Here is a 16,780-nt window from a genome sequence, read left to right as displayed (position 1 = left end):
TGAAGAGTTAATGATATGTAACTATCTGAAGCTCCTGATGTCCAGAGATCAGACGTGAATGATAATGATTTAATATGAGGGAGTGAAGCACTTATTTCTGACATTAGTCTTGCCTTTGTTTCATTAAAAAGGTTTGGGATAATATTTCTAGAAAATGTTACCCTTGATGGGATTTCATATAAGGGTACCACTTCTTTCATTAAATCCCTAAAACCTTGTTCCTCAACCAAGGAGTAGGGATGGCAAGATTTTGCCATCCATGATGCTATTTTCTTAGTTATACAGGGTTGCCACCAACCATGAAAACCTTGAAAAGCTTGAATTATGCATGAATTCTTGTGACCATGAAAAAAGGCATGGATTATGCATGGATTTCTCAAATGGACCATGAATTTTCAAAATCAGAAACAATTATTCAACCAGTAGGCCTACCATTAAATTTTCCAAATAAAAAATATTTGATATTTAAAAACAGTTCATAGAAACGAACACCATGAAAATACTTTGTGGAGATGATTATTTAACATGTTCCACGGTCAGAAACAATTGCTTATTTCATTCCAAGTCATTCAAAGATGCTGATGTCAGCTGAAACTTCCCGAGGACTATATATGGTTCGAAAAATCATTAGTAGGCCAACCCCTGCGTATGAAAAAGGGGTATGGGGACTTAAATTACAAAAACAGAAGTTTTAGAAGTTCCATGCACGGAATTGAAACGGGGTGCGCAATAAAACCAAATTTCCGACTGTCGCCTGACTTTTTTAGCTTTTTGGATAAAACCATCATACTTTACTTTACTTTTTTATGAAATGGCGACCATACATAGTAGGTATTTTAAGCCAAGTATGAATGGAGATGAGTGTAGGATGTATCTTAGTACGTTGCGGAATAAGATAAACCAGAATGCACATTTTATGACAATTATGTAGGCTTTTTTGGCTGGGTGAGTGGGATTTTTGTTTTATTCCGGTGGAAAGACTGAATTAGACCTAGACTTAATATATTTTACAATTCTTCTCCAATATCTCATATAGAATATGAGCTGGCCAGTTTTGTTTTCACCTTTGTTTTGAATGTTTATAAATCACTCTAAAAAATTTGTATATTAAGTATGAAAGGTTATTCAAAAGAAACACCAAGAAACTACCTCTTTAACGTCAGCTTATGAAATCGGCAAAACTGAATTGTGTTGAAATTGTATAAGCGACCATGAATTCTTTGTAAACTACCAATGAAAACCATGAATTCTGCATGAATCTTATCATCCCACTGTGGTGGCAACCCTGTTATAGTTTTGGATTTAGGGTGGTCCTTCCCCCATTTATTTCCCATAGTCATATCTGTTAGAGTTTGTTGTTTTAGTTGGCTTTTGTTTACTTTTCCCGTTTTTGAGGCCAACCTTTTCTCTTCTTGCTCTTTCTGGGCTTTCTTAAATTCGCCTAATACAACTGGGTGCATGTTTAGATGCCTTCCTAAGTTCGTTGTAGAGCCAGTTGGTGTCTTGACAACTTTCTTGCATTTGTTACAAGAAGCTTTGGTCGAGTCGAGTTTAGAAAAGTATTTCCAAACGACAGATTTACTTACATTTTGGTTAAGATTTAAACTGGAAGCACCAGAAGGCCCTGGTTGTGGATCGTCTGGATCATCCTCCATTTCAGTAAAGATTTACATAATTCCACTGTTTTAACTTAAATTACCTGTAATCTGCCGTCTAACACCGTATTTTTTATCTATGCTAACAACTACAATCACTACTTAAGCACTACATATTTATTTAACCAGACATAAGTTAAGTTATAACTACTTTGAACTTTCGTGATTTGATTTGAACGGACGACGGAAGAACACTACATTAGTGAGTACCTACATTATTCACCGGCAGACAACTAACACACCAAAGCAACATTTCAACCATGGAGTAAACAAAATATTCCATAATGATAATATCATTGACTATTGGGTTATTAGTCAAAGATTATAGATGACTGTAAAAGTAAAAACAGTTAATTTAAAGCAATGACAAATTATAAAATACTATACTACATAGCATAAGATATTATCTTGAGAGACAAAATTGTTATGTCACTATATAATTGTAATTATTATACTTCAGAAGTTTTTACACATAACACATATTGATTGACTATGGGAGAGGAAAGGGATAAGTAATAAAACAATTAATTGTTTTTGTTATTTCCAAACATTGTATTATTCATTGGTGAATTGGAACTGGATTTCATCTTCAGATGTTGGTAGTACCGATCATGGTGTTCTGCCAGCTGTGTCGTCATTGCATCATTCATTTCATTTTATTTCTTTCTTTAGTATTAGTATGCCAGCCAAGCCAGTCCCGCCCCGGAAGTCGGCTATAAATGGCTGTGTTGAGTTGACCTGTTCTGTCGGGACAGCTTTAAAATAGGTTAGGACAACTATCTCTTGCTTATTTCTACAGTAATACAACTTAACCAGCATTTTATGTCAATACAATTCACAGTTTAACATACATTGATTATTTTGCAATTTTGAATCAAACTCGACTCGAAACTGTCGAGTTCAAAGATCGACTCGAGTTTCAAGGCCATACTCGACTCGAACTCGAAATCTCGAGTACTCGCACATCTCTAGTGTTAAAAATCTAAATAACATAGGTATGAACAAATTTAAATTAAAAAAAAGCTTACATGTGACCTTTTGATGTAAATTCACAGGTCAAACTAAATTTTTTTACTTTTTTAAAGGAATTTTTTTGTAAGTTAATTTTTGTCTTTAAAAAGCTGATTAGTTGTAGTTATGGTACAAAAAATTCACTATTACAAGTAGGTAGTACCAATAATACCTGAGCAATGTTAGGTCAATGTTCAACTACTGTAGAGCCCCGGTTAACCCAAAAAAAGGGGGAGGGTAGCCGTTTCGGATAACCAATTGTTCTGTTAACCCCTAATATGCTAAAAATAGCCTAGGCCTATATTACCACAGTGTGTTGGAAAAATGAATTTGAAACCATGTCTTTATAATACAGTACCTGTTTTATTTCAGCTACAGAAATGTTACAATGGGTTGGAAAACACTTTTTAACACTTTTTTATAAGCATTTTACAAGACTTTCTTATATTTTGGTCATGTAGGCCATTATTTTATGGAACCGTTTCGGTTAACCGAGGTTCTACTGTAGGCTAAAATCTGTTCCTCTTACCCCACTTCACCCTGGTCCTTTTGGTGTTCATGGAATATTTGCTCTGGTAATTGGAAAGAAACAATCAAATTGGTTGCTTATCATTCAGACAGTCAAATTATTATTTCAATAAAACTTAGTTAAGGATTTTAAATTTCAGAAATTCAAAAAATCAGAACCAAAAAAATGTAAAACAATTTTCTCTCTGTTCTCTGTTCTTTGTTTTGCTGTCTTTTAAAACTGACTTTTTAATTGGCTTGCTTAGAGAAATTGAATGCGTGCTTTACATTTAATCAGATTATGTTAATTAGCTAAAGATGCCTGAAATAGGCTAACTAGAACATCACACTGTTCAAGAAGTTACTTTTTCAGATATTTTTAGAACCTAAGCCAGAGTATATCGGGGAATTGGTTTGTTAAATCTCCCCTGCAACCTGCAGCGGCACTTGTCACGTTCTGCTGACGGTGGCGTGTTAGCTCCAAATATTAGGTAAAAGAGTGGTTATAATGCTCACCATGATCATACTCTCCGGGAACCCTACAGGAATTTGATTTCACCTAGAAATGTCCTGGAAAACTCAGAGAATTAACCCAAACCCCTGGGAATCCTTTTAAGCGTGGTTATCCATAATGTCCATAATGTTGGTTATCCGAAAGCCTGATCACTGGTTTTTCCGTGATCGTTAGACACAATCAGCGGTGAAGCCAAGACCGCAATAGATTCTCCTTACACATGATAAAGGTTGTTGACAAACTTATAGGAGAAAGTATGTGTCAGAATGCTGATACCGTTTATTTGTTCATGAGTGGTGCTTCTAAAGTTATTGTTTTGGTTTTCAGAAACCTCAAGCAGAGCCAGCCCGCAAGTCTTCCAGAACGCCAAAGCCGGTTACAAAAGATGGAGACAGTGAAGCCTCTTATGAGGTAAACATATATAGAGTGTTTTGTAACCTCATTGTAAATCATCTTTAACTTTAAGTCATTGGTTAGTTACAGAGCCGCCATTTTGTATTTTCCGAACATTGCCTTTTTATTCAATTTTGTGGAAGTACTGGTACTTAAAAATTTTTAATTTTGCATGAATCTTAATACCAGTGTGGAGTATGTAGACTTGTGAGAAACATATTAAAAACAAGAATCCTGTTTTATCGGAATTTTCAAAACATACTTAATGACACCTAATGAGAAAGTAAAAAATACAATTTTTTTACACTAAAGCTACCTATAACCACAGAAAACATATTACAACAACCCAGAATGCCAAACGCGTGGTAAAAAGCATTAAGCGTTTTGAGAGAGCTTTGCCTGTCAATTGTAGGCAGCGCCACCAGCGTTGCCATGCACTCAGCATAGCAACGCTGGTGGCGCTGCCTACGATTGACAGGCAAAGCTCTCTCAAAACACTTAATGCTTTTTACCATGCGGTTGGCATTCTGGGTTATAGCAGTATGTTTTCTGTGCTATAACCCATAAAAAAATATTAAATAGCAATTCCGTCTTCAATAATGTGAAACAAATTAGATCATCTCAAAAGCTGTTGCTTATGTGGGAAAACCATCACAAATTCAAACTACAGTAAAAGTGTCAAAGAGCAGAAAAAGTAGACAATATTCAGTAGACAGTAGACCAGAAACATCATGATCATAACTAACTGAAATACCAAAAATCCCAATTAACTTTACTAGGTATAGTCTTGAGTACCGGTATTTCAAACAGATGCTCACAATTCTCCAAAGAATGTAAATAATTCGTTGAATGTCCTATTTATTTAGTGATGTGTAGGGGAGAGTGGGGCTCATTTGAACGGTTGAAATTTGCCGCCATGTTTTTATACTCGCAGGCCATTGGATCAGATGTAAAATGTAGCCCTCCAATAGGGCAAGAGGTTGCATTCATCTCCCTCTATTTCTGATCAGTTCTTAGTTTGTTGTTGGAAAAAAAAGTTTTAGAGTGCCACAAGGAAATTTATTTAGCAGTAGGGATTTGTAAATTTTCCATAGAAAAACTACATTACAGATAAGTTTGATCCATTTACCTTATGGCTTAGGTTATACATATTTAGTTACAATAATGCACTTCACATTGATAAATTATAATCCAAGAAGACATAATTTAACTTTTTGCAAAATGGTGTCTAGTAGGGTAGATTTGAACAGAGTCTGAGGGGTACATTTGAACACCATGTTTTCCTCTGGTAAGCATTTTGTTCAAATATACCCCAACTGAAACACATAAATACCCCCATTAAAAAATTAAAGTTTAAAAAGTGTTCAAATGTGCCCCACTCTCCCCTAATAAATACCAAAATTTATCGATTCTCGATACCGATGCCAATATCTGGTAAATATATTCTCAATTCAATACCAGCACCATGTGTTTTATTAACCAAATTCTCTGTATGGATTGCTTGCTTATTCAACTGTATTTATGCCATGTCCTTCTATAAAGTAATTTTGAAGCAATTTGAGTTTTCCCATGTAAAGCAAAATCAATGCAGCAATGAAAAATTCCAGCTAAGTTTAAACCCTTCTAAGACTTAAATACCATATCAAAAGCGAATGAAGATTTAGAAAAACTATCACAAAGAAAATGTTAATTAAAACTAGAGTTGTGCCAGTTTGGGATTTTCAATCAAGCCAAACTCAAGGTAATATCGTGATCATCTTCCGCCATCAGAGAGACCACGAATATTCTGCGATCACTGCAAAATCCTGAATATCTTCTGCGATCATTGCAAAATTCTGAATATCTTCCTCAGTCACAGAAACATCATCCATCACCTCCCGTGGTCATGAAAATATTACCGATGTCCTCTACGACCACAATAAAATATTGAATATCTCCTGCGGTAATGTGGACATTAGGATCATCTCTTGTCATGTAGACATTGTCATTGTCTCAGCAAAGAGCTGAATATCCCCCGTGGTAACACATCGTCAATTGCGATATTCCAGTCATGTAGACATCATCATTGTATTCCACGGTTGTGGTAAAATTCTAATCCTTCTGGTCATCACCCCCAACTGTGTAAACATCGTCGTCACTTTGTCTCCTGCGATTGCAGAAAAATCCTACTCTGTGGAAACAAACATTATCACTGTCTTCCCTGACTGGCAAATTCATGATCATCGTACTTTGGTAGTATTTGTTTAAACTTTTATTTTCCTGGTAGCCTGTTAATTTAATTTGTTTTTTGAAAATAGTCTAAGCTTTCATTGTGTATTAAATTGTGTGACAGGTAGAAAAAATAATTGATTGCCGAACAATACAAGGCAAGAGAGAATACCTCGTGCGTTGGAAGGGGTATTCTAGAGGGGACGACACATGGGAGGAGGAATCGGACCTTAATTGTAACGACTTGTTACAGAAATTCAGGTCAGAGAAACCTCAGACGAAGAAGCGACCCTCAAAGTCACCGGTGAAGGCCACCGCACCTAAAAAGACAAAGAAGGTTGAAAAAGATTACGAGGTAAGTTGGTTTACTAAGTTCGCTAATTACGATATTTCATTACAAAATCCTCTAAAAACCACATGAAAGTATAAATCATGGGACTTAAACAAAAGACGTTGATACTCTCAGTTGTCTTATAGGAAACATCCACTTATATGAAAATTTGTTCATACATTCAGTTAATTTTCATCAGAGGCATTTTTGATAATGCTTTAAAAAATAATTTTGACCTTGTAATGGTGATCCGTTACTAAATTTCATTGTGACTGTGTAACCAAAGGCATGTTTTTCAAACCCTTATTTTTATCAACATAGCAGTCTACATGGCAAACCTTGCTGGCTGAGTACTTGAGATAAGTCATATTTTTGTTGGTCATAGTGTCTGCTCTCCGGGAATCTTACCTTGAAATGTCCTGGAAAACTCAATCCACCCAAACCTCTCCGGGAATCCGGAGCCCTGTCGTCGGAATCGTCGGCTAACCGAAACACTATCGCTTTTGTTGCCGCAATCGCGGGGAACAATTATCGGTGTTGCCGAATCGGCAGGATATGCTCACGGGTATTTGCCACAATCGTGGAAGACAATTATTGGCGTCGCCGAAACCGCAAATTATGCACCCAAGTGTTGCCGTGATCGCGGGTAACGATTATTGGTGACGCTGAAATCATAAAATATGCGAACCTGTTTAGCCGCGATCGGTTGCCGGTGTTGATGAGACTGCAAGGATATGCTCACCGGCATTCCCACAATCGCGGGAGATTATAACTGGTGTCGCCTCACCTACCAGTTATACTGTTTTATTATGTTGTTTAAAATATTATTCTTTAGAAAAGTTTTGTTTCAGATAATAATAAATTATTATTATCCAGTTGCGATAAGTTGAGAGGGTTCCGATAGTAGCTCTTAAAATTCAGGAATTTGCCTTGAATTCTCCTGGAAAAATTTTCACACCAGGTTTAGTAGACATATGTTGGTGCTAGTGTGCAAAATAGACTTCCAGTTATCAACAAATGAGTCACGATCACAAATAAAAAATTTGCAAGTATAATTAACAATAGCGACGAACAAGATGTTAACTATGGGGAGGCCCACCATCTCCTCGCTAACGGACTGTAGAGTTGCCGTTGTTTACTTCATTGATTATGGAACTAATTTTAAATGCCATGAAAGAAATTACTGACTTACAAAAAATCTTAAGAATAAAACCCTTTCTCCAATAGCCACGCCTTTAAATAAGTTTTAAATTTTGTAATAAAGAGTGACTTGTATTTAGTGGCAGTTATGGTAATTTTTGAGAGCCATGTACTGGTGATGACGGATGTAAGTTCATGTTGTAAAGGTTTTAGACAGTTTTTCAATCAGGTATCATAATTAATTGCGGTTGGATAGGTTTAGCGTTTAAGGTTTCCTTATTCATCAAAGTGATTCAATGAATATTTAAGCTTGTAGAAGGAAAGAATTCTAAATTGATTGAAAAATTTTTTACAGTTTCTTCATCTAGGGCCTATTGGCCTGATAGCTCTTTTTAGAGATTTATTTTGCTTAGCCAGCTGATCTCTATACTAATTTTTATAGGTAGAAGAAATAGTCGGCCTGAGAATGAAAAAGGGCAAAAAAGAATTCAAAATCCGTTGGAAGGGATACAAGGAAAGCGATGACAGTTGGGAGCCAGAAAACCATCTTTCCTGTCAAGATCTGATCAACAAGTACCTAGAAGAGCATGGAAGTGAGACGCAGGTAACTGAAAATACGAGATGAGTAATGTAATTGGGGCAGAAGATGAAGTAGGCTTAAAGGTTGACAAACTGTTGAAGTAATTTGGATGTTTAAGTATGGTCAAAATATTCTAGGTTTCCTGATTCTTATAGGATTTGTATGTGATGGTAACATGCTTACCTGAATGGGAAAGAGTCCAAACTTGTACAAGGAACACAAAACTTTACTCCATATAGGCCTACACAAAACATTAAAATATTTTACTTTCACTGACAGCGCATTTTCTTTCTTTCCCATTCAGGTAAACCTGTTATCCTCAACATCTTAAAAACCTAGGCCCTTGTGCTGTTGGCCTATGCTACAGTTCGGCCAAAACTTCTGTGCGCGTGGACGGGTCGCTACTAGCTGAACTAAAACATACGGGTACCGGCTATTGGCAGTGCTGGGGGTAGGGGTGAGTGAGTAGCAAGACACAAATGTTTTCACAAAAGTACCCCCAACAACCCCCTCGCCTAGACCCAACCAGATCTGGTCGGGCGCATAGAAACTATGGCCTTATATTCTAGGTTTAAGTTGTTAGAGAAGCGGTATGGAATGAGTTAAGGTAGGCATTTTTGGGATAGAGATATGAGGAGTGAGGAGGTTTATGGAGTTGTTGAGTTAAATAAGTTCATTGAGAACATCTTAGATGGAGGGTTGAAATCCTTGAGTTTGGGAAGGTATTTCCGGTTGTAACAGTTCCAGTCATATCTCGTGAAAAGTTATGAGGTCTGTGAGCTCATGATGTGGGGGATGTTTGGAGGGGTTCGGGCTAAAAATGTAATGTTACCTTATTTATCTTGAGATGGAATTACATTAGATGTACAACTAATTCGTTTGAAATGTTCTTCACAGTGTTCTTAAATTCTTCGAAAACCTCATCATTGTTGTTTGTGCTGTTTGGAAATAACTAAGCAACTGCATTATTATTTTCTATCAACTCAACAAGTGTAACTCCACTCTTAAATATGTACATATTTTATAGATTAAATGGGCCATTACCTTTTACATAGATTTTCTACCAACAATGCACCAGAGTATGTTTTTCAATTAAAGTAAGCTCAATTTAATTACTGAGCTCTATAACCCCCCACCACTGTTGTCTATGAGGAATGTCACACACGCATTCATGTATTAAACTGGCTTAACCAATGGTTCTCTCAAGTTGTATTTTACTCTGGGTGCCTTATGTGTATTTGCAACTTCAAACTCCATACAGTAAAACCCCATAAATCCGGCCTACGTGGGACCGAGCCCCTGGCCAGATAACATTTTGGGCGGATAAACCAACATATGATTAAAACAATAATTTGTACAATAACTTAAGATTGGTTAAAATTAGTGTTAAAGTCTTTGGAAGATTCTTCAATGAGTTGGATGTTGTTTTAGCCTGAAGAGAAGAAAACGCCCAGCAAAAAGACTGCCACAAAGAAAACTGCAAAGAAGAAGACACCTGCCAAGTCAGCAAAAGGCAGGAAATCCAGGAAATAAATTAAGGTATATTGAGTTCAATTAGGGATGGACGGGATTGAATTTTTAGTTCAGGACGGGACGGGATTTTTATTTCCTTCCCAATTTTCGGGACGGGACGGGACGGGATTTTTTTCTGTGCATAAAAAGAAAGTACTGTATATTGCAGTTACCAAAAAAGACATACGAAATCAATTTTTACCATTTGTGGCACTGATCTATGAAAACCAAAAAATGGGTAACAATTTACAGGTACCTATAGAAACTTGTGACTCGCGGGTCACAGGGTGATCGTCTGTATGACTCACGGTCACGGCGCGATCGTCGTCATGACTCGCGGTCACGGCTCGATCGTCAGCATGACTCCGCCATCACGGCATGATCATCAGTATGACTCCGCGGTCACGGCGCGATCGTCGGTAGGACTCCGCGGTCACGGCGCGATCGTCGGTAGGACTCCGCGGTCACGTCGTGATCGTCGGTATGACTCCACGGTCACAGTCCGATCGTCGTTATGACTTGCGGTCACGGTGCGATCGTCAGTCCAATAATCGCGGCCACGGCGCGATCGTCGTTATGACTCCGCGGTCACAGCGTAATCGTCGAAATGACTTCGTCTCCTGCGTTCGCGGACCTATCGCTAGTAATAACGGCGTTATCGGCACTCGCGAAGCTGAAAAATCGCCGACGATCGGACCACATCCCGTCCCGAAAAATTCCCGAGTCAAATGTAATCCCGTCATGATAATCAGAAATATATTTTTCCCGAAAAATTCCCGAAATTTCGGGACCCGTCCATCCCTAAGTTCAATTGACTTAATCTCTAGCTTAGGCCTATACTTTTTCAGGAAGTTTCATGAAAAACCTTTGATTAAAATATTTGCTATTCTAATTATCAAGAAATTGTAGCTAGCTTAGCTTGAAGGCAGGACAAAAACAGTATTTTATTTTGTCCCCTGAGGAACTTTGTCAAGTTTAGATTGAGGGATTAGCAAAACTTTAGTCTAATAATTCCTGTGTTCTATGACGTTCCTATGCCTTTTCCAAGGTAAACTAGCTGCTATCCCTTTTATTCTACAAATTAACATCCTAACATTGAGCCTTTCCTAAAACAAAATTTATCATAGTTACTTTAGTTCAATGATCTTAAGAGCTCATTTAACCCATCAAAGGTTTTAACTTACAAAAAAAATACTGTAAAATCAGTGAGTGTAATTTTTACCATTTAATTGGTTTGATCCCGAAAAGTCTGATTATTATTTTCGAATTCAAACTGGACTCATTGGACTTTTAATCAACAGTCCTGGCTGAAAATTCTCAGCTTATCTTAGTCAGTTAGAAAGTTATCTCGTTCTATAACTCTTATACGAGGGCTATCTAGAAAGTACATTTCTGTTTGAAATTAAAAATGAAGTTAAGGACAATGTTTTTTTTACTTTAGAGGTCACACTTACAACCTAATTTTCAAAATTGTCATGTATCTTTCCAGGAAGTCCACAAAGGTTTCAACCTTTTTTTGTCCCAAAAAACAGTTGCCATAACCTTCATTGCCAACATTCTTTGCAAATATTTTTTGGGGCTTTTGGGGGAATTTGTTTGCCCCACTCCATCGACTGCAATTAAATCGCACAGTTCACATTCTTAACCCATGTATGAATGTATGAATAACATCATCTGTAGTGATTCGATCGAGAAGTGAGTTGCTTCAGAGTTGCCCATCATCAGGCACAAAACATGTTGTAACCAAGCTTATTTATAGGCTTACAAATATTTCAGTCTGACGAATAGCAAATGACGTGCGGTGATGTGCTGTGTTAGGACTGTTGACTTAAGTGAAAGTAAATTACTAACACCTAAGGTTTTACTGTTACAATAATTATCTTTTATTTTACTGAAGTACACACACACAACATTTTTACTCAAACATAACTTATTCAACAAAAACTCTCATTACCGTACTATAAAAACAATCCTAACTATTTACACATGATCAGCTGTTACCAACATAAATTAAATTAAATACAGGACAAGTAACAGCAAACATATTATATAAAAATAAAATTACATTCAACACCTTCCCTTAATTTTAATTTTATATAAGAAACAAAAAATAAATATCTCGATTGTCGTCTTCTGTTCAAGATTTTGGATAGTTGATCAAAGCTTTGCTAAATTGATGAAACTTGACATTGTTCAAGGGTTTTGTAAACATATCCGCAACATTCTCGGATGTAGAAACAAAAGAAATGTTTATTTTACCTTGCCTTACATTTTCAGTCAAAAAATGGTAGCGAACATCAATGTGTTTGCTTCGCTTATTAAAAATTCCATTTTTACAAAGCTTAATAGCACTTTGATTGTCCATGTTTAGGTTTGTTTCAACATTAGTTCCACTCAACTCTTGCAAGAAAGTTTTTAAATATAACACTTCTTTGACACATTCCGCCGCTGCAATGTATTCTGCTTCAGTGCTGGACAAAGCTACAATCGGTTGTCTTCTTGTACACCAGCTTATTGGGTCTTCTCCATACATTATGACAAATCCAGTAGTACTTCTTCTTGTATGCTTGCAATTTGCATAGTCTGCGTCACAATATACATTTAGGCAATTTTCTCCTGATGCTGAAAATAATATTCCTGCGTCTTGAGTACCTTTAATATATCTTAAGGTTCGTTTGACATTTACAACATCTTCATTGCTTGGATTCTCAACACATCTACTTTCTAATCCCACAGCAAGTGTAAGATCAGGTCTGGTTTTATTGGATAAGTACAGCAAACTTCCTACAACTTCTCTGTAAGAATAATCTTTTGTCAGGCAGCTTACTTCTTCATCAGGTTTGCTCGTTTTCACTGGACAAATGGGAGTGTCTACAGGTTTACAATCTATCATTCCATATTTTTCGAGAATACTGTTTGAATAGTTCTTTTGTGTTAACAATATCCCTTCCCTTGAATATAAAATTTCCATTCCAAGAAAGTTTGATGGGTTTTCGTCTGTTTTTATTTTAAAATCTCTAGACAGCTCGTTCAAAAGTTTCTTCATCTCTCTTTCATCTGAACCAGCAAGAATTCCATCATCAACAAATATAGCAAGATGAATACTGCCATTTGTAAAAACACAACGGTCAGACTGAGTTTGTTTTAAGCCATATTTTAGCAAGCAGTTTGTAAACAACTGGTTCCATTTAAATGGAGCTTGTTTAAGTCCATATAAAGTCTTTCTTAATTTCAAAACTTTATCTTTATGATCAAACCCTTCAGGTACACACATATAAATTTCTTCATCTAAATTTCCATAGAGAAAAGCAGTTTTAACATCAAATTGCATTAGTTTGAGATTTTGTTTGGCAGCTAATGAAAATAACAAACGTAAAGTTGAATTACTTACAACTGGGCTGTAGGTTTCTTCATAGTCTATACCTTGTTCTTGGGCAAAACCTCTAACAACTAGTCTCGCTTTGTATTTTCCGTTATCCTTTCTTGTTAATACCCACTTGTTACTTAGGATCTTCTTGTTTAGTGCTTGCTTTTTGTCAACCACTTCCCACGTTTCATTCTCAATAAGGGAGCTTTTCTCATCCTCAATTGCTTGTAGCCAATTTTTTTTATCTGGTCCTTTGATTGCTTCTTCATATGTTAACAACACAAACTCTTTATATCTTTCAGGTAGTTTAGTTTTTCTCCTTAGTTTGATGCTTTGTGTAGTATCAGTATTACTTAAACTTGGCTGTTCTTCATTGATTTCATTTTTGTCTGAAACCAACTCAAACTCTACTTCATTATTACTTATCTCACTTAGATTATCTGCACTCTCAATATCTTCATTTTCATTTTCGTCTTCTTTCTGGTCATTTTCATTTTTGTCTTCTTTCTTATCATTTTCATTTTTGTCTCCTTTCTGGTCATTCTCTGTTGTATTTTCAGAGAAAGTAACCTCACCACCATTATTAGTTATTGCAGAAACAGACAACAAGTTTTCACTGAGTTCAGGAACATATAGCACATTATTCAGGATACATTCTTTGAATTTTACAGTTCCACTCGTTGAAGCTAACATGGTTTGATTTTTCTTAGCAACATATATTTCAGAAGAAATATTTTGTTTATTACTTAACAAATCTGCACAATTTTTTATATGTGAAGATGTGCCTGAATCAACAACCCATTCAGATACAAAGTTTACAGTCCCACTATTACCCCGAACATTTTGTCCATCATCATACGACAAAAATGACACAGTTTTACTAGCGACATTTAGGTTCTGGCTTTTTCTAAAGTAACAATTTTTTTCATTATGATTTGACTTTTTACATATATTACAAAATAAATTTGGCTTTACATTTCTTTTTTCAAACTTGTTAACAATTTTTTTTTACATTTCCACAGGTGTTTGCTAGATGACCAACAGCATTGCATTTAAAACATCGCCTTTCATTATCAGAGTTAGCCCTATTGTATGTAGGCTTCTTGCAGTACTTTGCTTTATGGCCTGGAATTTTACAGTTGTGACAAACAACTTGGAATGCAAGATTTTTCTCTAGGCTTACCTCCTTTAACTCACTTCTTGACTCTTCTGCTAACAGTCTCGCTGTTAGATTTGCCAATGTCTTTTCTTCATTGGGCATTGATTCCCAGGCAGTTACAAAATACTTAAATCTATCTGGCAGACTGACAAGAATTTTTGATATTATCATTTTTTCATCAATATCTTGTTTTAAAGTTTTTAGTCTGTGTGCTATGTTTTCAATTCTACTTATGTGAGAACTTATATCAGAATTAGGCTCATACCTGAGGTTAAAGAATTCTTGTAATAACGAGTACTTCTGCTGCTCTGAGTCTCTTTCATAAATATTACACAGCTTCAAAACATTTCTCTTGAGTTTTCACAGTTAATGATATGTAACATCGGTCCCTTCTCAATAGAACTAACTATACACTTCTGAGCCTCTTGGCATCTCTTTTAATCCAATCAGCCTTCTTCTTTCCATCACCCATATCTTCAAGTTTCTCAGAACCATCAACAATACTCATCAAATCACTGGATTGAAATATTATTTTAATCTGAAATTTCCACAATGGAAAAGTTTCAACTCCTTTGAGTTTTTCTACAAAATCATCTTCTTTTACTGATGCCATTGTTAGTCTTACTTTTACTATTTCACTCACCTTCACTACACTTTAACTCTTGGGGTTTTACTAGAAGATTACTTCTTGTTTTTACAGTTATGGTTGAATTAATGAATTTTTCTGGGCCCCATAACCTGTTGACTTAAGTGAAAGTAAATTACTAACACCTAAGGTTTTACTGTTACAATAATTATCTTTTATTTTACTGAAGTACACACACACAACATTTTTACTCAAACATAACTTATTCAACAAAAACTCTCATTACTATAAAAACAATCCTAACTATTTACACATGATCAGCTGTTACCAACATAAATTAAATTAAATACAGGACAAGTAACAGCAAACATATTATATAAAAATAAAATTACATTCAACAAGGACGAGAGTCGACATAGTTTGCTGAAACGCAGATAGCAGCACTGCCTGAAACTAGCCGTCCCATTTTATTGTCAATTTCATTTCAAAGTTGGTTTCTAAGCTTGCCAGAATGGTTTTATATGCAGAATTTTACTGCCAATCTACACCACAATAAAGCACACATTCCTAGCTAAACGCAGACATAAAAATACCAGTTCTTCCTGGTGTGCTGCTGCGCAGAAATTATTTGTAATGTAGGCGATGCCGGCACTCATGGGTGAGCATCAGCGTAGCAGAGAGGAACTAGAGCACTCACCGGTGAGTGGCCAGCAAACGTTTTAAGTAAGTGTCATATGAATACAAAATGTTATCTTGTTTAGTTGTATTAAAACTAATTTCTTGTTCCAGATTCAAGATGAGCTGCTCCTGAGGTTTCTTGGGTGTTTTATTTACGAACATTACCAAACCAACATTTGTATTTTAAGTAGTCATAATGTGTGTGCGTGATTGTTAAGAAGCTGATTGAACTGATACTAAAGACAGTTGAGTGATTCCAAATTTTAAGAAGTTACTAGTACTTAAATTATTTTTTGTTTTATATTCTGAGTTTTATAAGTATGAGTAACGTGGTAGAGTAAGTTAATATTTTTACCAGAACAGTAATTCTCTGATCATCCGTTTTCTTTGAACTGATTTTTGAATTGTAAAAAATATATCCTTACTGATTTTTTTTTGTGGTTCCTTCAAATAACAAGAGCTGTACTTTAATTTTGAGAACTACGTCCAGCAGTCTGTTAAATATAATGCAAAAAAAAGTTGAACTCATAATCTAAGACAAGATGAACACAGGGCTTGGAGAAGTTATGACTTTGCTTTGTCTCTGCAATCGGACCACTGAAATAATTAATTCATTGTTGCAAAAATAGCACAAAGCAAGCTCCAGTGTGTTTCAAATCCCCTGTTTTGTGTTTTAAATACTCCTTGTTTTGCCATACTTTTGGATGATTTGAGTGTTACTGTTTACTTTTGTATTTGTTTAAATAAGTACAAACTACATACACTATATGTAGGGTAGTGTAATAAATTGTGTTTTTATTCATGGCTAAATTGTTTATTCTCCTGGTTATAAACCAATCATATCCTTTGTTAACGGCTAAAATATATTAGTTGGGCTGTTCTGTTTTAGATACTACAGTAGACCTCCTCTTAAAGGGTCGGTTAAAATGGGCAATCCCTAAAAACTAAAACTTACAAAATGTGCGAAGTCATGCGTGTATTATTTACGAAATAAACTACACTTAGCCTATCTAGTGATGTAAAATACTCGAGTAAATACCCTAAAATCAATAAATACCCGGTTATTTTGGGTATTTATGAAATCGATTGAAATTCATTTATATTTACCCCAAATATGTTATTGTTATCGTTATCATTAC

The 16,780-nt window shown here is 35.7% G+C and overlaps 1 protein-coding gene across 2 annotated transcripts in view; it reads left to right on the top strand.

Annotated features, from left to right (window-relative positions):
• The window catches only part of LOC129004033 (chromobox protein homolog 1-like), a 37,171-nt gene extending 20,720 nt beyond the window's left edge, over window positions 1-16,451 (top strand). Inside the window, exons 4-8 of one of the 2 annotated variants that reach the window (XM_054432404.1) lie at window positions 4,015-4,098; window positions 6,413-6,643; window positions 8,202-8,363; window positions 9,771-9,878; window positions 15,753-16,451. In XM_054432404.1, the coding sequence (XP_054288379.1) occupies window positions 4,015-4,098; window positions 6,413-6,643; window positions 8,202-8,363; window positions 9,771-9,872 (579 nt within the window). In that variant the 3' untranslated portion in view covers window positions 9,873-9,878; window positions 15,753-16,451. The remainder of the gene's footprint in view (window positions 1-4,014; window positions 4,099-6,412; window positions 6,644-8,201; window positions 8,364-9,770; window positions 9,879-15,752) is intronic. The other variant, XM_054432406.1, reaches the window with a different exon arrangement.
• The last annotated feature ends 329 nt before the right edge of the window (window positions 16,452-16,780 follow it).

Source organism: Macrosteles quadrilineatus, unplaced genomic scaffold (genome assembly GCF_028750875.1).
Source record: "Macrosteles quadrilineatus isolate MER2022 unplaced genomic scaffold, UCM_ALF_1.0 Scaffold_9__3_contigs__length_116548681, whole genome shotgun sequence".
NCBI classification, from domain to species: Eukaryota; Metazoa; Arthropoda; class Insecta; order Hemiptera; family Cicadellidae; genus Macrosteles; species Macrosteles quadrilineatus.
Note: the sequence above shows the minus strand (reverse complement) of the source record. Positions and strands in the feature narration are given on the sequence as shown.